Source organism: Sorex fumeus, unplaced genomic scaffold, assembly GCF_029834395.1.
Source record: "Sorex fumeus unplaced genomic scaffold, SorFum_2.1 ptg000029l, whole genome shotgun sequence".
NCBI classification, from domain to species: Eukaryota; Metazoa; Chordata; class Mammalia; order Eulipotyphla; family Soricidae; genus Sorex; species Sorex fumeus.
Window position 1 is genome coordinate 19,784,879 of NW_026606086.1, and position 19,984 is coordinate 19,804,862.

The following is a 19,984-nucleotide window of genomic DNA, read 5'->3' on the forward strand; positions in this document are numbered from 1 at the left end:
TGTGTGTGTGTGTGTGTGTGTGTGTGTGTGTGTGTGTGTGTGTGTGTACACGGGGGAAGACATGAACCAGCAACTAGCAGGCCTGAATCACTCACAGCCTGATTGACCAGGCGTTTCTCCACAGGCCTGCCCTGCCTTCCGTGTATCTCCCGCCCCTACCAGCCTCAGAGGCACGTGCAGGACAGGTGGACACGAGGAAATGCGGACACTCTGATGAGACATCGGGACCCCCCACTTCACTCTTATCACTCGAGGGGAAACAAGGGGGCATGTATTACTGTGCACGACTGGTGCTTGTGACTGGCCCCCGCGGGAAGCCGCTGAGGTACATCTGTCTGTCACTTTGGAAACTGGCGTTTGTCTGAGAGTCGTCTCAGTTCAAAAACTCTTTGAACAGGCTCAAAAGAAGCATCTTAGAATTGCTAATCATTTTAATATCCTGATAATAATTGTTATTAGAGCTGTAAGGGTCTGCTTTTTAATAACTGACTTTGATTATGCAAAAAGCTTTGAAAGGGTTGTTTGTGAATTTTTTCACCTTAATATATTTATGAAAGCAGCATTAAAAAAAAAGGGATTGGTGTGCCACTTCAGAAGCTATCAGAGGAGGCTGAAGTGTGCTCAGATCTATTTGTGGCCGTATTTAGGCTTTCAAATCCGCCTGAACTCTGCTGCATAACACATAAGCTCCTGCTCCCATCGGAAATTCCATCAAGCACCACGAACCCTGACCCCTCCGATTTGCCGGAGATTGAAAGTGAGTTCGGATCGGGGACAGGTTCTAATTTCTGTAATTTCGTGGGCTTTCTCCACATCTGACTTAAGCCAACGTAGATCCTTCATAAAATTATGCCTAAAAATTGTTTTCAGGGGCCAGGAGGGATAGCACGGCATTTGCGGGCAGCTGCGTCAGATTCTGGTTTGAATTCCAGCGTGCCAGCCGTGGCCCTGGCAACCTCCTCAGAGCTCTAGCTGGTCTAGGGGTCCCGGGAGCCAGAAGGTCCAATTCTCCCACCACCCTTGGGCTGAGCATGGAACCTTCTAGTCAGTTGGCTGAGCCCAGGTCACCTGGGATGCAGGGACCCCCAGTTGTTTTCCTCTGAGCTGGGGCTGGGAGGGTGTCATCATGGGAAGAGAGAACAGCATCCCTGGCACTGGGACCTTGCCGGAGACACCCCCTTCGCCCCCGGTGAGCTGAAGCGGGGACATCGCGGGGATTAACAAGAGAAACGCGAGAGAAACCTGCGTGGACACTTGCAGCTTCGGGGCCGACTGCCCGGGCAGGCAGATCCAACGGGCACCCGCCTCTCTCTGCTCCTCTCCACACTGAGCCTGGTGTGGCGAAGGGTCTTTGCACAGCAGACAGAGGGGCAGCTCCACGGAGAGGCCCCCGGGAGGAGGACCTGAGTCGAGCACCTACAGGACACAGCTGGGCAGCTTCCACCTGTGGTGCTGGCCCAGAGTGGATAGATCCAGTCACCCCCCCACCCCAGCCCTTCTGCTCAGCCTTAGGCCTCCCCGGGCAGTTGGTGATCATGTCTGCAAGAAAGGCAGGTGTGTGGGCAGGAGGCAGGGCTGACCGCTTCCAAACCGCATCCCTTTGGCAGGTACTGACCACGGTGCAGGACTTCCTGGTCAGAGAGAGCGTGGCGTGGGGCGGGGTGTGTGAGAAGCAGAAGCAATTCTGTATTATTAATTAAAAAGAAGAACTAAGAGGCTGGTTTGGGCGGGGAGCAGAATGACGGGGTAAGCATGATGTGCTGAGTAATTAAGAGATTTGGGGTACCATTAATCCTTCTCGGAGAGCCCGGCAAGCTACCAAGAGTATCTAGCCCACATGACAAAGCCTGGCAAGCTCCCTGTGATGTATCCAATATGCCAAACACAGTAACAACAAGTCTCACGATGGAGACATTACTGGGCCCGCTCGAGCAAATCGATTAATAATAGGAGGACCGTGGCCATTAATGTGCATGATAGTATTCTGTTTAAAGGCAGATAACAAGGACGCCCCCTCAAAAACATGAGAGAGGTTTTCTTTGTCACAGACATCATGGAGTAGAAGGGGAAGTGGAAGGGCCAACAGAGGGGTTCGACTCTGCCTGTCTAACCACAGCTCTTCCCTGGGTTACCTTTGCATCGGACTGGAGCGATAGCACAGCAGGTAGGGCGTTTGCCTTGCAAGTGGCCAACATGGCTGACCCCAGTTCGATTCCTCTGCCCCTCTCGGAGAGCCTGGCAAGCTATCGAGAGTATCTCGCCCGCACGGCAAAACCTGGCAAGCTCCCCGTGACGTATTCAATATGCCAAACACAGTAACAAAAAGTCTCACGATGGAGATGTTACTGGGCCCACTCGAACAAATCGATGAATAACGGGAGGACAGTGACTGTGACCGTGACCTCTGCGTCACAAAGCAGCACCTGTGTGGCAGCCATCAGGCCTGTATCCCAGGTAGGGAGAGTGGGAGAGACTCTCACTGAGTCAGCTCTTGCTCCTGGTCTTCCTCGGAAGTCTCATCTCATGCATCACAACCTTTATTTCTATCTTATCAGTCGGGGTGAAGTGGCAATGAATTACAAGAAAAATTCACTGCGCATTGTTTTGTGTGTGTGCTTATTTAGGGCACTTTTCCCGCATAACGAATGCCAGGGCGCTTCAAGGAAGGAAGGAAGAAAAGGTGGATATTAGACAGCAGGGTCCTGTCTGAAGCCCAGAGGGGCAGGAGAGGGATGTGCAGCAACCCTGACTCTCTGGGTGCTACAGCACCCACACACACTGCCAGGGCAGAGCACTAGCCTGCTAGTTCCTATTCCCTAGAAGACACATTGCTAAATGTAAATGTAATTTTATTTTAAGAGGGACCTTTTGTTAAACTGTAAGGTGGAAAAATCACCATGTCTTGCCATAAAAATAAATACAATTAAAACAGATGCATTTGTAAAAGTTGTAATTCTATACTCACACCTCCCAGATTCTGAGCCTGGAGCAGTTCTCCATGAGAGAAACATTAGAAAGTGTTAAAAAAAAAACCCCGAACAAAACAAGAAACAGAAGCTGGAGTGATAGTACAACAGGCAGGGCGTTTGCCTTGCACACAGCTGACCTGGGTTCAATCCCTGGCATCCTGTATGGTCCCCTGAGCACCACCAGGAGGGGTCTCTGAGTGCAGAACCCCTGAGCATTGCCGGGTGTGGCCCAAAAAGCAAAAGAGAAAGAAAGGAAGGAAGGAAGGAAGGAAGGAAGGAAGGAAGGAAGAGAAGGAAGGAAAAAGAAAGAAAAAAGAAAGAAAGGAGGAAAGAAAAAAGGAAAGAAGGAAGGAAGGAAGGAAGGAAGGAAGGAAGGAAGGAAAGAAGGAAAGAAGGAAGGAAGGAAGGAAGACCCCCAGGAGAGCCCTCCTCCTTGTCAGGGAAGCCCTCGGTACTGCCCAATGGAGAGTGAGTCCTCGCAGTGCTCCCTGAGCCGTAGCTGGTGTTCCATCACTTACCTGCATTCCAGGAAAAGCACGTGATACCGCACAGAACCGCAGCCACGGCGGGTGGGACCTCGCCACGGACACGCCATTAACCTCCCGAGTTCATGGCCACTCCCCGGCATCTGCTGGCTGAGACAGTCCTCAGCTCTGTGGTGAGAAAGGGTGAGTCAGTGGCACTGACCAGCCCAGTGGCTGCTGGGATATCCAGCTTCTGTCCACCTGACTGGGCCGTGGTGTCCAGGAGCTGGGGCAGCTGGGCTGGGCGTGGTGGGAACCCGCCCTGAGGAGTCGGTGGCAAGGCGTGGAGCCTGTCTGGGCAGCCCCAGACAGGATGAGAGCGGGCAGTGCCGGTCCATCGGGGGAGCCCTTCCTCCCGGAGGCAGGAGGACTCCGGGGAAAGCAGGAGCTTATTGGAGAGAATGGGCCACCGCTGTTGCTGCCATGAGCCTCTGGCTGTGGTCCGCGAGGGGGAGGGCAGGGTCCAGCAGCTTCCTGGTGGACACTGAGTTGTTGATGATGGCACCATAGAGCAAAGGACAGGAATTCTCTGCTGTGTATTCCCACATGGGTGACCCACGGCCACACCCACACACTCCTGGACACCCACAAGCCCATGGCCACGCCCACACACCCAAGGGCACGGCCACACCCCCATGGCCACGCCCACGCACCATGGACCTACCCATGCCCCTGACCATGCACATGGACACGCTCACATCCACGGTCACACCCACACACCCCTGGCTATGCCTACACATCAACGAGCACGCGCACAACCCCATGACCACGCCCACACACCACAGACACGCCCATAATCCCATGGCCATGCCCACAGGCACGCCCACAAGCTCCTGGCATACCTGCCTGGGGATTTGGGCACGAGCCCCGTGAACGTGCTTGGGTACGGGAGGGCTCAGCGAGCACTGGCTTACAGAGCTTGAGCCGTATTTGCCTTGGGGAGGTGAAAACTAAATGGCTGCTGTTTTTTATAGTAAAAAAAAATCCACAAAAACCAAACAAATGATTTCCAGCGTAAAGAGATGCTGTGATTTCTGAGAATGGTTCTGGTGGGTGTTGATCCACCGAAAATACCCTGACTGCCAGTTGGTCTCTGTCCCTGTGTAATGAAAACACATTATTGCTCTTCCTGTACGTGATGGTCCTTAATTGAGCTGGCAGCGAGTACGCCGAGTTAAACAGAAATGCTCGGCTGCTTGGTTTCTGCCTATCGGGGAAATGGATGCACCTCTCAGTCGGAACCGATGATCATTTTGTTAGCCTGTAAAAGGCGCCCTCGGCTTGACTCAGGGTTAGGAGACAGCACGAGAGAATGGAATGTAGCCAGGCTGTGGCCACCCAGCCCAGTCCCAGCCTCCCTTTGTCCTGAAGCTCTCGTTAACATCATAGGAGCAAGGCCCACACAGCCGGCACAGATGGCAGCTCCCGCGGGAGGCCGGGCAAGACGGCCTTTTCCTCGGGTCTCTCCCTTCGTGAGTGTCCCAGTCGGAGCAGCGAGTTGAAAATCTTCAAAGTCGAGACATCAGCGGTGGTCGGGGGGGGGGGGGGGGGCGCGGTCAGCTGGTCTCCCAGGCAGGTCCTTTAATGGGAAGCCGTGTCTGCCCCAGAGCACCCCCAGGCTTGGCGTGGGCCTCGCCGTAAATAACATAATCATCCTCTCTCCGGTTTGACTTAGGAGGATGGAGAAAAATATTCCCAGCCTCCAAATGTTCCAGCTCATCAAGCGGAGCACAGCGGCATATGGATAACTCGTCGGAGCAGATCGGCTAAATCCGAGCTCTCACTCTGAGTCCGTCTTTGCCGCCAGAGGCTTCTCCATGACGGCTCACACGGGGGGTTGACCTGACAAGTGCGAAGAAAATACCGTTTGCCATATTTAGATGAGTTTTAGCTCTGGGACCCAGACTTCCGATCCCCTTGGGTGTATGTGGGTGATCCCACACACAGAGAAATGGCCAGCGGGCAAGCGGCACTATGGGCTCAGGCGTACCTGCTTCCTGGGGCTGCCATGCCAACACCCTCCCAAAAGCCTGGTGATAAGATACCAGGACGGCTCCCGCGGCCTTGAGGTGAAGGTGTCCATGGGGCAACCTTTGCTCGGGTTGGAGGAGAATGTTTCCTGTCCCTTGGACTCACCGGGGACTCTGGGCTTCCTTGCGTGTGCCCGCTCCTGTCTCTGCCCCCAGTGAGCCCCCGATGTGTGTGGAACCAGGTTTGGCTCTCCAGATGTGCAGTGCCACTTAGAGGAAGGTCTCACTCCCCATCCTGCCAGCCTCAAGGCACCGTGCTGAGACTTTGGCGGGGAATCCATGTCTCAGCGCCGACACGCCGCTTTACTGGCAGCGAGGGGCGCAGGCCGCGTGCTGAGAACCTCTGGGCTGGCACTGCAAGAGGCGCCCGGTGCCAGGCGCAGAGGATCTCTGGCAGCGTCTGTGTACAGCGTTGCCCACCTCTTGGAATGCAAGCGTCGCCCACCTCTTGGAGTGCCCACACGCTTTTGTCAAGTCTGGAGAGGACTTTGGGTCCAGGAGTGTGACCTTCCAAAGCGTCTCAAGCAGGCGCACCCACGGGTCTGAATTTCTCTCCCGTCCGCCAAGGCGACGTGGTCAGAGCTTTCTCCCAACGCCAGCTCTCATCCGAGAAGGATCCCTCCATCAGAACAAGTGGGTCTTACGGCTCATGTCTGTTCACAAAGTGCATTTCCTGAGCCATTGAATGCAGAGGCTGGGAACAGAGTGGGCCGTTAGAGATAAGAAGTGGCCTTTTCGGGGGCGTGGACTTTTTGAATATTCCACGCAGGGAGAGGAGCCAGTGTGCCATGCCCGGGGTATATGGAGAAACCAGCCACATGTTCTGGCTGAGCATTTATTTCAGAACCGGCTTCCCTGCGAAGGGCCAGGCTCCTGTCCCGCCTTGCCTGTGCTCTTGTGCTGTGGGAGAGATTCGTGGCTGCCCGGGAAGTCTGGGATCGTTAGGACAGAATCCGTGTGTTTGTTTGACTCATCTTTATCTGTTTCTGCCGTGCTTTATCCTTTAACGTGCAGACTAAGTGCAAGGTGTGCTTATGTATGTTTTGAGAATTCATATCTGGGTAGCTCTTGGTACTCTAAGGTTGATCTCTGGGAGCTGACTGTGGCCCCTCTTTCTCCTTGGCCCTGGAGATTGCAGACAAGGGTCTGTCTGCAGCGCCTTTGAATCTGCTAGACGCAGTCGTGTACATAGCAAAGCACTTCGTCCTGCAGGCTGAAGATAATGTGCTGTCTTTCATCAGGCAGAATTGAGTTTATATGCAGGGAACGGGAAACCTGATCGCAGTAGTTTAAAATCTAGTGACTTATTTTTCTCTTTTTTATATCATTTCCTTTGGCTATTGGAATTGTTTAAGTGAAGAGAAAGGGGGGAATGCCTTTGTTTTTTTTTTAAATTTTTTTATTAGTGAATTGCCGTGAGGTACAGCTACAGATTTACATATTTTCGTGCTTGTGTTTCAGTCATACAATGCTTTAGTACCCATCTCTCCACCAGTGCCCATTCTCCACCGCCGATGATCCCACTATCCCTCCCACCTCCCCCGCACCCCCACCCCCTTCTGTGACAGGGCATTCCCTTTTGTAAGAGGGGAATGCCTTTGGACTCCGTTAGCAGTTCCTCTTGGTCCCAAGATGGTTGCTGTAGCTCCAGCCATCACAGCCGAAGTGAGGCAGGCTTAGGTTCCTCTAGGGCTCCACAGCTATCTGTAACTCCAAGCGCCAGTGTCCGCCGGGCTGAGGGTGTAGAGGCACCCCACCCTCGGGCACCACTTATCAACATCCCCCAATCCCGCAGCATTTCAGATGCTCAGACACGTGCTTGTACTGCTCCACATAGCCCTGTGGGGTCCTGGTGCTACTGTGAGAACAGGAAGCAGAAGCTGAGCATCACGAAGAGGGGGACACCGCCCAACTGCTCACGTCAGCGTGCAGGGAGGCTCCCACCGGCCCCTCCTGCCCAGCGCCCAGCCCTGTTCTGAGAGTGAGAGTCGGAACGTGTCTGCTCAGAGCACCCCCTTGCAAGGGGGCGTCGGCCCACGTGGGCTCACGGCAGGCAGAGTGTCAGGGCTGCTGCCTGCTGTGTGCGTCCCTGTGGACACTAGACCCTGGCCTCCCCCAAATCCCCACAGCTGGCTGCTGCCCGGGGGGCTCTTGGGATCCCCACCTCCCCGGGGACAGCCTCTCTGCTGAGCCCACCTGTCTGTCTCTTCTCTGCTGGCTCTTCTCGCTTCCCTGTTGTTGCCGGGGGAGGATTCTGTGGCTTTCGGAGCTGACCCCGCGCTTGGTCACGTCTACATCACAGCTGTGTGGAACAGGTTTTGGTGAGTGCAGCTGCCCTTTAAAGCAGATCTCCGGGGGCTGGAGCAATAGCACAGTGGGTAGGGCGTTTGTCTTGCACACGGCCGACCCGGGTTCGATTCCCAGCATCCCCCGAGCACCGCCAGAAGTGATTCCTGAGTGCAAAGCCAGGAGTAACCCTTGAGCATCGCCGGGTGTGACCCAAAAAGCAATAAATAAATAAATAAATAAATAAAAATAAAATAAAATAAAGCAGATCTCCGTTCCTTCAGCCTCAGCACACGTCTCTCCTGGACCCTCCTTCAGAAGCCACAGGAGCGACTCCTTGTGGGGGACGGAACCACCTGACCCACGGCGGCCCCTGTCAGAGGGATTGAGTTTCCTCTCCTTTGCAGAAAGTCAGTTAGCAGCCCCAGATGACCCCAGCCCTAGCTTCGTCTGCTCTGCACTTTTGCGGAAATCCCGTCCAAGGCCCTGGACTCAAGATCCGGTCGTTTGGCCTCTTGCAGCAGCCTCAGTAGCCTCCCTTGCCAGCTGAACCGTCTGCAGCAATATTTCATTCTGACAGCTCAACACGGTGCACTGGGAGATATGCCGGAATCAGGCACCGAAGGTTCAGACGCCTGCACGGGCCACACCGGCGAGGGGAACCGACCCCGGACCAGCCAGGAGGGACTGAAGGGGACTGCGCGTGCCCATGCCCTGACCCTGGCGAGCCCTGCGGAATGTCCTCCTGAAGTTCACATCCGGACCTGGGCCTCAGGGAGGGGAGGCTGCAGGCTTGGCCCTTCCAGTGGCAATGGCCTCAGGGTCCAAGAAACATGCATTGTCGGTCGAAGTGTACTTGACCCCTGGGTCCTCTGAGGTCCTACTGCAGCTCTGAGCCACAGGGGCCACCGAATGGAACAAGACAGACACCGTGAGCAGGTCCAGGAGGCGGGCACAGGCTAAGCTGACTGGGCCAGGCCTGAGATGCCTGAGAAGTTCCAGAAAACATGCAGGACGTCGGGCAGAAGAGGGTTGCTGTGGAAAGCTCAGACTCTCACATGCAGGCCCGAGCCCAGCTGGAACTTCAACCAGCTCGGCTGTGGACACCTGCTGGCTGGGAGTGGCTGGGCAGAGGCTGTGGCGACTCTGTTTATTTTTGCTCCAATATTGATGTAGGTTTGATTTAGATGCAAACAATCCCTCTCCTGGATCTGAAGGCCTGCGCAGCGCTGTGGGCGGGAGTGCTGGGTGGAAGGGGATTTCTCCCTGACCCCACAGGGCCAGTCCAGGCGTCTCTTTCCCCAGGGCGTGTGTGTCTCTCAGAACCCAGATGCCAGCTTCAGCGGACCCCGGCACTGTGTGTGGTCAGCCCAAGCGCCTCGGCTGAGCCGTGTTTGTGCTGTGCCCCCACGGTGTCTCCACCGTGTCCCCGTGTGCCTTGGTCATGTGGGAGCTCACGCCGCCAGGGCAGGGAGGACCTTGCCGGCTGCTGAGGGTTTGTGAAGTAGAGGCGTGGCTGCCAAGGCCCCCAATTCCCCTCAAGATTCCGTCCCCTGTGACAAGTGCCATGGGGCAGCTCTGGGCCGGGCGAGCGAGGCCAGCTGCAAAGCCACTGGATAGATGCCAGTTTCTAACATCAAAGGACAGTAGGAAACAGGCACGAGGCCGAGGGGCACAGAGCCGAGGGGACAGGGGCTGCCCTGGTCTCCTGCCACTCGCTGCAAACCAAAGGAGGCAGAAGTAGGTCAAGAGATGAGTGCGTGTGTATGCGTGTGTGTGTGCATGTGTGTGCACGTGTGTGTGCATGCCTGAATTTACCCTTTCCTTAAACACTTCCAGAAAGTTCTAGCCAAAGGCAGAATGCCTAGCAGGAGGCCATCTGAGACAACTAATTATCTGAAAACTCTAACCCAAGTTTTAGAAATGGATGATAAGACCCCAATTTAGAATTCTGTCTGCACCTTTTTATTTCTCATGAGATGATGGTTTCGGGTCCGAGGGAAGGGCCAAGGCCTCTTGCCACGCGGCCTCCCTGCTGTGTGAGTCACGGTCTCACCAGGGGTCACACGACCTAGTGCCTCTCGCCAGTTCACACACTTGTGCTGCCTTCGCCCAAAGTTCTGAACATTCTCATCACCCCAGAGCGACCCCACCCCTCTGGCCGCCCGCGGTCCCTGTGCCTGCCCTTCTGCCCATGGTCCTTTTCTGGTTTCCTGACTGTCTGTCACACGACTTGTGTCTGTGATGACAGCAGCAAGAATTCCTCCGTGTCTACGACCTTGTGAGCTCCGAGATGACAAACGCCACTGTATGATGGAGCCACAGTCAGTCTGAGTATGTCTACCACCTCCAGCACTGCTCTGGCTCACCTGTGCATGTGCGTGTGTGTATATGTGTGCATGTGTGCAAGTGAGTACACGTGTGCATGTGTGTATATGTGTGTAGGTGTGCACATGAGTGTGTGCATATGTGTGCATGTGTGTAGTGTGTATGTGTTCATTATGCATGTGCGTACTTTGTGTGTGCATGCATGTGCATGTGTGCACATAGGTGCGTGTGCATGTGTGTGTAGTGCACACTGAACACAGGTGTACCCAGCAAAGGTGGGTATAGGCACTAGCACTCAGAGGGCACACTGGCACTGCCCCTGAAACTGCTTCTGCGCTCCCCTCTCCACCCCCCGCGGTGGCCGTTCTCTGCTCCCAGGTGGGCGACTCTCCTGGGCTGCATGATTCCTCTCAGAGCGAGGATCTCCAGCCACCCCGGGGGTCTCAGTGGCAGCCCAGGCTTCACTGTCCAGCCTGAGTCATTCTCCAACCTCTGAATAGACCCGGTTTCGTTCTTCTGAGACCAGGGCCAACAGGCTGGTGTAGTGGGGCTACGGTGACCAGTGCTGGCCAGCCCTGGGACAGGCTTTCCTAGACCCTGACCTCAGTTCTACCAGGTCTACACCCTAGTGATCTACGCTGGATCCAATCCCAGTTCTAATTTTGTTTGTTTTTGGACCCCACCCAGCTGTGCTCAGGGCTGGCTTCCGGCTCTGCGCTCAGGCATCTCTCCTGGTGGGGCTCGGGGGCCCACCTGGGCTGCCGGGGATTGAACCTGGCTGGGCCGCGTGCGAGGCAAACGCCCTCCCCACTGTGCTGTCTCTCTGGGCAGTTCCAGGTTTAATGTTTGAGGACTTCTCGAGCTATTTCCATGGCTGCAGCATCTTTTTCCACCCCACTAACAGTGTACAAGAGTGCCGATTTCTCTACGACCTTGCCAGCCCTTGGCTTTATTAAAAAAGAAAAAAGATAGCCATCGTAGGAAAGTGTGGGGTGGTCACTGGGTGTAATTTGAAACGACTCCCCCGTAATGATCGACGCCGACCTTCTCTTCCTGCTCTTGCCGGCCAGTGGCGTGTCTTTAGGGAAAAGTCTGTCAGAGTTCTTCGTCCGTTTTTAAAATTGAGTTATTTGTCTTTCGTTGTTGCATGTTGTGAGTTATTTCTATGCTTGGGAAATTAACCCTTCTCGGCTGCATGGTTTTCAGGTTCGTTTCTGGGCTGCCTTTTAATCTCTTGTTGTTTTGCTGGGCTGAAGCACTTTAGTCTAAAATAGTCCCGCTTGTCCATTTTGGCTTTTATTGCCTGTGCTTTGGTGTTGCAACACAGAAATCATTGTCAAAACCAATATCAAGACGCCTTCCCCCGTTTTCTTCCTGCAGTTTAGCAGTTTCAGATGTCATGTTTTAATTTATTTTGGGTCTATCTTCATTTCCAATGGAAGATGGAAGTCATGTCTGTCCTCCAGCCTCCTTCCTCCTGCCCCTCTCCTTCTCTCGCCCCTTTGGGGACGCGTGTGGCCTTTGCGCTTCTCGACACCATCAGTCGAAAGGCCGTTCAGCTTCCTCCCGTCACAAGCTCTTGGCACGATCATCAAAGATAAGTTGATTTTAGATAAGCCACTTGCTCTGAACTTTCCCTATTCTGACGGCTTATGCATCATCCTACACTATTTTGATCACAGTAGTTCTATAATAGATTTTGAAACCAGGGTACATGATTTTAGGGACTCGAGGGGAACTGGGCTATTTTGGGTCCTTTGTGCTCCCAAAAGAATTTAAGGATTTTTTCCCTCCCCTATTGTTTTAAAAGCTGAAATTGGGATTTTGTTAAAAATAGCATTGGGTTTATAGATGGCTATGGCTGTTATGGACGTTTTAACAATATTAAGTTTCCCGGTCCGTGAGTATCCAATGCCTTTCTGTTGGTTTGCTCCCTCTAATCTCCTTGGTCAATTGTTGTCGTTTTCCGAGTACAAGAATTTTGCTCTGTTGGATATATTTATTCATCAGGGTTTCATTGTTGATGCTAGTCTGTGTGGTGCTACTGCAGATGAAATTGTTTTAAGTTTCCTTGTGGTCTGGGTTGTTGTTAGTACACGCGACACAACTGCTTCTGCCGTTCTGCAAGCTGCCGGAATCTCTCCAGTCTGGCGCTGTCTTCCGAGTTCCCGTATGGGTGTACGTTTTCATTTCTCTTGTGCTTAGTAACTCTGATAGGATTTTTTTTCTTTTCTTTTTTTAGAGGAACTTTCCCAAAGCCCCTTTCCCAAAGCATCCACAGCCCCGTGAGGGCTAGATTTGCTGTGGGCACCGTGGGAACGCCGGGGCCCAAGCAGAGGGCCACGGGCCCTTAGAGCCTTTCAGTTGGGTGGGATGAGCAGACGCCCTGACTACGTACGGTGTTACCGAGCCTGTTCTCCCCAGCCTGTGTGGACCTGCCCTTGCTGGTGGTGACCCCAGGCCCCTGAGCTAGGCTGAGCTCCTCATCCTCCAAGTCCATACCCCTGAAATGGAATCAATATCGACCTTACAGCACACTCATTTCCCGGCTGATGCAAGATTAAGCACACGAGAACTATTTGAGAGTCATTAAATACCAAAGACAGAGCAGTGAGTTACACCCCTTGTTTCAGTTTGGGGGGCTGGGCTGGGACCATCACTCTTCCCGACTCTGGCCCAGAATCATTTGTAAAGTCATTTCATTTCCAGAGATTGAAAAAAAAAAAAGAAAAAAAGAAAAAATCCACTTATGTCAGTGGGATCTCACCCTCCGTCACTTCTTGGCAGGGGTCATCGGCCAGAGGGTCCTGTTTCCTCACTTGTCCATGCTAATTGCAGGCAGAATAGAGATAGTTCGAGAGCTTCATCCTCTGGACAGGGCAGCCGGCTCCTGGACCTGCTCCTTGTGTGGTCACTCCCGCCTGTGGTCACCCCTGGCCTCTGCCCTCCACCTTCCTAAGCCCCTTGTCTGATTTCTGGGCAGACGCTGGGACTTCAGGTCAAGATGGGGGTGGGGGGTCCCGGATTTGTGGCTGCCATTCCTTTCTCCCCTCTCCGGGCTTGGGCAGAGGTGGCCTTGCCCTCCCTGAAGGCCCAACTAGCTCCTGCGGGGCGGTGTCCCCGCTCCGGCCTCATCTTGTCCCCGCCATAGATGACAGTGGCCACACCTGCGGCCTGCCGACACACCTGCTGGAGGGGCTGGCTGTGTGCCTTGCCGGTGTGGGCAGTCCCCGGGCTCCTTGGGGACCTTGTCCAGGTCCTGGGAACGTCCCACAGTCCCCTGCAAGGGCTCCCACAATGTGGACAGGCCAGAGAGCGCCGCCTTCTCCAGAACCATGGCACACAAGCTGCATCCGGAGTCTGAGGACGTGGAGGCTGAGGGCGTGGAGGCCGCTGACTCCACCTGGCTCTGTCTCCGCTGGACTCGGCTGCGCTGCTGCTGTGTGACGGCTGACGGCCGCTTTCCTGCCAAGAGGGCAAGTTCGGTGGCAGCCACTGCACCCCTGTGGCCTGCAAAGCCGGAACTATCTTAGCACGTGGTTGAAAGGAGGGTCCGGCGGCTTCTGACGGGCTCCGCGCCTCCAGAAAGACAGAGACCCAGTCAGGAGGTCCTGGGCTTCCCCGGGCGGTGCTGGGCACCCAGCCCTGGGCCTGAAGCCTGGAGGCACTGTTGGAGTGGGTCACTCCCCAGAGAGCTGCCACGCTGCAGGACATGGAGGACAAACGCAAGCACAGGCCGCCTCAGTGGATGGCTCGGCTGTGGGTGCTCAGCCCCAGGCTCTCTCCTGCTTGCTGAGATGACGGGTGAGCGTGAGGGGTGGGAGGTCCCTCTCACACCCGGAACGCCTGTTGTTTCCTCCTAGTTCCCTGTTCCCACCCCCATTTCGACCTTGTGGCCTGGGCTGTTTCAGTGGAGGACACGCGGCCTCCCCACTGGGCACAGGGCCCTGAGCATCTGGGCTCAGAGTCCACTGTGCTATGGTTCTGGGGCACCAAGGGAGCCCGGGGAGCTTTCCCGGGCTCCAGGCTCCTTGTCTGACATGCCAGCCCGAGCCCAGCACCCACGGGGGCCTGCCAGGGTCACACTCATAGCAGTGAGCTGGGCCCCGTCCTGCCTGGGCCCAGGGCCCCGTGAGCCCTCCCTGGGTGGGTCCCTCATCTCCGCTGGGCCCCAAAGGGCGTGCACTTGCCACCTCTCCCCGGTGTGCTTTGCCGCTTCTAGAACGTCCAGCCCACATGGTCTGGGAGCCGGATAGTCCCACTGAGGCTCCGGCCTTTGGAGCGTCCCTCGGTGCCAGAGAGGGCAGCGGGCAGGGGCCCTGAAGAACCTGGGTCAGCTGCAGCCTCACACAGGCATGTGCTGGCCCATGTGAGCCCCAGCCTGACCCCAGGGTTCCAGATGCCCTGGATGGGGAGGACCACTGTTTCCCACCTCGGAGCAGCTCCCGAAACCTGCCCAAGGCTCGGCCTGGCTCATCCAACTCTCCCTGCTCAGCTACTCTGAGAAGCCCACCAGGACCCCCTGTGGCCAGCACCCCATCCGGGCAGCACTCCCCCTGTGGCCAGCGGCTTCTAACCAGACCCGCCTCTGCCCCAGACTGGTCCCGGCCACCTGTTTTGCCCTGACACTGCCCCGTTGCCGAGCAGAGCTGCCAGACGGCAGCTTGGTTAGAGTCGGCCTTGCCATAGGCGCGCCCTGACTTGCTGACAAGGATGTGAATTAGCAAATTTGTCTGCAGCGAAAGGCCGGTCACAGCATTTGAAGAGAAATTACGTGGGTCACACCCTGCGTGGATGACAGCGGGTCTGATTCCCAGGCACCGAGCGCCCTGCGGATGTCCCTTATCCAGGGGCAATCTCCCTCAAAGCTGGTCACTTGGGGCTGGAGCAAGAGCACAGCGGGTAGGGCGTTTGCCTTGCACACGGCCAACCCGGGTTCGATTCCCAGCATCCCATATGGTCCCTTGAGCACTGCCAGGGGTGATTCCTGAGTGCAGAGCCAGGAGTAACCTCTGTGCATTGCTGGGTGTGACCCAAAAAGAAAAAAAAAGCTGGTCACTTGGAAATGGCAGGGGGTCTCCCATGGCGGGGGCACGGATGGCCCCAGGGAAGGGAGCTACTCTATGGCCTCAGGCCCAGACATCTGCCCATGTCCGGCCAACAGCCCCACCCAGTGGCCGGGTCAGGCGGGGCTGAGTGTGACCAGGTGACCTGCACGGGGGCTGCTGGACAGGGGCACGTGTCCTGACCTGGCCCACGCTCACCAGGGCCCAGCGGGGCCGTGTCGGGGAGGTCCCCAGTGGGTGGCATATTGAGTCTGGGCAGGCCGTCCTAGGGTGATCTGGGGGTGCCCAGAAAATTCTCGGGTTCGGGTGGGACATGCTCTTTGAAGATGAGCAGCCCCAGGCCCTGGCCAGCCCCCCAGAGTCCAGCCCTTCCCTATGCCCCCTCCCTTCCCGGCTGCCAGCGGCACGCTGACCTCTCTGACGCTCACAGGAGTCGGTGCTGAGCTAAGGGATGGTGAGGGGCTTCTCGGGGGCACCTGAGAGCCGAGAAGGCAGAGGTCTGTGCCCGAGGCACCCTGTCCAGGGCACCCACAGCCCTGTCCATCCCTGCACAGACCCTGCACCCACAGGTGCCCCTCTGGTCTCCATAGCGACCACCCAAGGGTTTGGCTTCACCTGCTGGGTGAGACGGTCTGCCTCAGACGGTCCCAGCGGGGTTGGGGTGCTTCTTCTGTGAGGGTCAGCAGCCCCTCTGCCACTCAGCCCCAGGTGGCCTCCATCTCCAAGAGGGGCCTGGCCCAGTCACGACCCTGCAGCCCTCACCGCCCCTTGGGGCAGCCGCAGGGACCCGGCCCTGAGAAGGAACCAGAGCCTCTCGGCAATCTGTGGACAACACGCAGCTGCCGTCCACACACCGCGTGAAATGGCCACATCTCTCTGGGGGCAACGCAACACAAACCAGGCCAGCCGGGAATGCCCAGGGCAGCTGGGCAGGGCAGGGCAGGGCAGGCCTGGGCTTCGTGCCCGTCTGGGCCTGGGTTGAAGGTTCCTGCACCTGAGTCCACCTTCACACAGAGCCTGCGGGTCAGCCAGGCCCTGCCAGTCCTGTGTCCTTGTGCCCTCGGCTGCCCTCTGTCCCCCACCCCACACTGCAGCATCCACGAGGGGTCACTGGCATCTGTGGGGGTGGTACACTTCTTGGCTTCTATCACCCAGGGGAGGGCACATGGGCTGCACGGGACAGAGCACGGGGGGCCTGACTTGCGGCATCCAAGGAGCCGACCTGCCACTCAGGAAGGTGGAACCCCAGCCGCCAGGGGTGTGGACACTGGGATGTCCCGAGGGCATCCGTCCCAGAGGGGCCTCGGGCACTGCCGAGCCCCAGCCTTGCCCGGAGGAGGGGTCCCGAGATGAGGAGGGGAGGGCCGTGGGTGTGGTGGGTGCCTTTGGGGAGGGGCTAGCCCGGCGAGCCTGGCGGGAGGGGTCTCATCCACACAGACGGAAGCCGGGTCTCACCCGCTGGCCACGAGCCCCTTCTGCAGGACCTGGCACCCGCAGTGGGAAGGAGGCCCGGCTCTGCAGGGGGCTCATTCCAGTGGCCAGTGCACATGCCTGGCCCGGCCAGCAGCCCCTCCGACCCCCACAGTCCTGCCTGGGAGTCGCTCTGTTATTTTTCCTGAAGATAAATGATCTGGAGGACATCTCATCACGTCTATTTCCTTGTGACTTGGTTTTTATTATTTTTTTAGCACTATAAATCAAAGTAGTTCAACTTAAATTGTTTTCCTAAATTTGGGGGTTATGTCACGGACATAAGTTGAAAGAGAAATGCGGCTCTGGAAAAAAACGAGTAAAAGGCTGGAGCCAAAGCCCAGCGGGGAGGGCGTCTGCCTGGCACGAGGCCCACCCGGGCTGATCCCGGCACCACATCGGGCCCGCCAGGAGCGACCCCTGAGCTCGGAACCAGGAGTCGGCCCTACGCACAGCCGGGTGGCCCCAGACACTAAGTAAAATGAGTAAGAGCCATGCCTCATGCTTAGAGCATCTCGCACCAGCGAGGGAGACAAAGAGAATCCACATAAATAAAGCAGAGACCAATCCAAAACAATGATGTTTGATTTAATACGTGATCATGCCGAGTGCAGAAGCCTCCGCCAAAGATAGTCAGTGCAGCCCCAGCCCTGCGGCACGGATGGAATCAGTCAGCGCGTAACTGGCGGCCGTTACAAACAAGGCTGGGGAGAACCCGGGCTGAAAAGCAGCTGTGAGCCTCGTTCCAGCCGGCGCTAATGAGCTCATCTGCATATTCGAAGCCCCTGTGGTTTTTGCATGGATGTGAGAGGGGACGCGGGCGCCCTTCCTCGTGTCCACGGCGTCCCTTCGGTGGGAAATGAGCCGGGTGTTTCATGTGGGCACACCCATAGCGCTCAGGGCGACTCCCTGCTCTTTGCTCACGGTTGACACCCGGCTCTGTTCTCAGGGCTGACTCCCGGCTTTGTGCTCAGGGGTTGCTCCCGGCTCTGTGCTTGGGACTGACTCCTGGCTCTGTGCTCAGGATTGACTCCTGGTTCTGTGCTCAGGGCTGACACCTGGCTCTGTACTCAGGGCTGACTCCTGATTCTGTGCTCAGGGCTGACTCCTGGCTCTGTGCTTGGGGCTGACTCCTGGCTCTGTGCTCACAGTTGACTTCTGGCTCTGTGCTCAGGGTTGACTCCCGGCTCTGTGCTCAGGGCTGACTCCCTGCTCTGTGCTTGGGGCTGACTCCCTGCTCTGTGCTCAGGGATGACTCCTGGCTCATTGCTCAGGGCTAACTCCTGGCTCTGTGCTCAGGGATGACTCCTGGGTCTGTGCTCACGGTTGATTCCTGGCTCTGTTCTCAGGGCTGACTCCCAGCTCTGTGCTCAGGGCTGGCTCCTGCCTGGGCTTGGGTGACCGTATGTGGTGCCGGAGGTTGAACCTGAATCGGCCAATTGGAGGCGGGGCACAGCACCCAAAAACAGCCCTGGGAGAGCGCAGCCTGTGCGTGGAGACAGGAACCCGCAGCCTCTTCTCATGCCTCAGTTTCCCCCTCTGGCTCTGGAGCCAGAGCGCCCATAGACAACCCCGAGGGTTGGAGTTTGGAGGCCACTCGGATTGCAGGGCTGGTCTCTGGGGTCCCAGACTTGGGTCACTTTGTCCTGACTCTTCTGTGTGAGGCACCTTGGTGGGGCCGGCTGGGGAGCGAGGCTCCCAGGAGGACAGACTCGGCCGGGAACCAGCTGTTGGCGGCACGGGTGAGGGCTTGGCAGCAGCAGGCGTCAGCTTGAGCTCGCGGCCGCACCCCACTGTGTGCGTGCGTGTGTGTGTGCACGCGCGCGTGGGTGTGTGTGCGTGTGTGTGTGCGTGTGTGTGCATGTGCGCGTGTGTGCATGTGTGCGTGTGTCTGCCCAACGTGTGCAGGCAGGCCACCCAGTGAGAGACGCTGTCTGTCTCTCCTGCACCTTCTCCCCAGTCACCAGTAGTGTTGGAGGTTTCAGCCTCTCTGTCTCGTGGCTATTAGTCGGCCCCGAGGTCAGCCCCAGCCGAGAGCGTGTCAAGGGTGACTCGGGGGCCGGCTCTCCAGCCGCGAGATGGTAGAAACGGCTGCTCGGGGGGCTCAGCGGCTCTTCAGATGAGAGTGGGTGTCGGCTCCGAGTCCCTGGAGAAGCATTTCCTCTCCCCCAGTACCGCTGTAAGGGTCCAGCTGGTTTGTCTTGCAGCCGGGACGGGAGTGCAGTGGGCAGCGTCTCGGGGAAGCGAGTCTCGCCTGCCTGGGGTGTGGGGGGGTGTCTTTGCTCTTTTTAGAGGGTATTTGCTCTGTTAATTGGAAACAGGAAGCCATTTTAAAAGATTCTGCTAACAGACACATCAAAATGACGGTTTTCCCCTCATTTACTTGGGCCCTTTGTTGCGGTGTCTTTTTCCCTTTTTCCCGGCCCTCAGAAGATGAGAACACGTCTCCGAGGCGGGGAAGTCTCTGTTCCTAGTTTTCGCTTGTGCCAACAGAGCGAATTCACACTGTCGAAGCTGCTGTTCTGCTCCCAGACAGGGTCAGGCCAGCACTGTGCAGACAACAAGGCCGGTTATTGGGCCCCAATTAGGGAGCCGAGAGACGAACGGCCTGGCCTGGGGTGAGTGACGCAGGCGTGGGCACGCAGTGACGTCCTGTGTGGGGGTGGGCGCACTTACTGTGAGACGGGGGAGGAGGGGGATGGCGCAGCCACTGACATCTGGGGTCCTGACCATGGCCAAACGGTGCCTCTGAGTCCCCGTGTGCATCTGTGCTGCCTGGTTTAGAACAGACGTGCCTCCATGCACACACGGTGCACTCACCCCCACCCCACAGCCCTTCTCGCATGTACACGCACACGGACACACCCCACAGACACACCCACCCACACACACTCCCCGCATCCCCAGCCCCACACACCCCACACACCCAATTCCCACACACACCCCACACCCCATCAACACCCACACACACGCCCACCCCCACTCCCTACATCCCTACACCCCTGCCCGCCCCACACCCCCACACACGTATATATAACACACACATATATAACACGTATATATAACAAGGCTTCGTTTTCACCAACGGGGGCGTGGAAACTGCATCTTCAAGGAAAATAAACACCAAGCGCAGGCCTTCAAATGGCTCATTTTGCTCTGCGCGCCGGGACTGGTCTTTCTCATCACAGTCACATCAAAAGGACATTGAGAGAAATAATAGTGTTTGACAACCCGCTGTGTAGACAAACACACACACTCGAGAATGAGCGCGGACAGCCTACGCCGCCCGCTCGTTAGGGCCCTGGCTTTGT

General features: G+C 56.7%; 1 protein-coding gene across 1 annotated transcript in view; it reads right to left on the reverse strand.

Annotated features, from left to right (window-relative positions):
* Nucleotides 1-15,447, reverse strand: part of LOC130024690 (transmembrane protein 132C-like) — a 112,297-nt gene extending 96,850 nt beyond the window's left edge. The window contains exons 1-2 of the mRNA XM_056115385.1: nucleotides 15,402-15,447; nucleotides 13,324-13,602 (exon numbers count right to left, since the gene is read on the reverse strand). Coding sequence (XP_055971360.1) covers nucleotides 13,324-13,602; nucleotides 15,402-15,447 — 325 coding nt within the window. The remainder of the gene's footprint in view (nucleotides 1-13,323; nucleotides 13,603-15,401) is intronic.
* Between the last annotated feature and the right edge of the window lie 4,537 nt (nucleotides 15,448-19,984).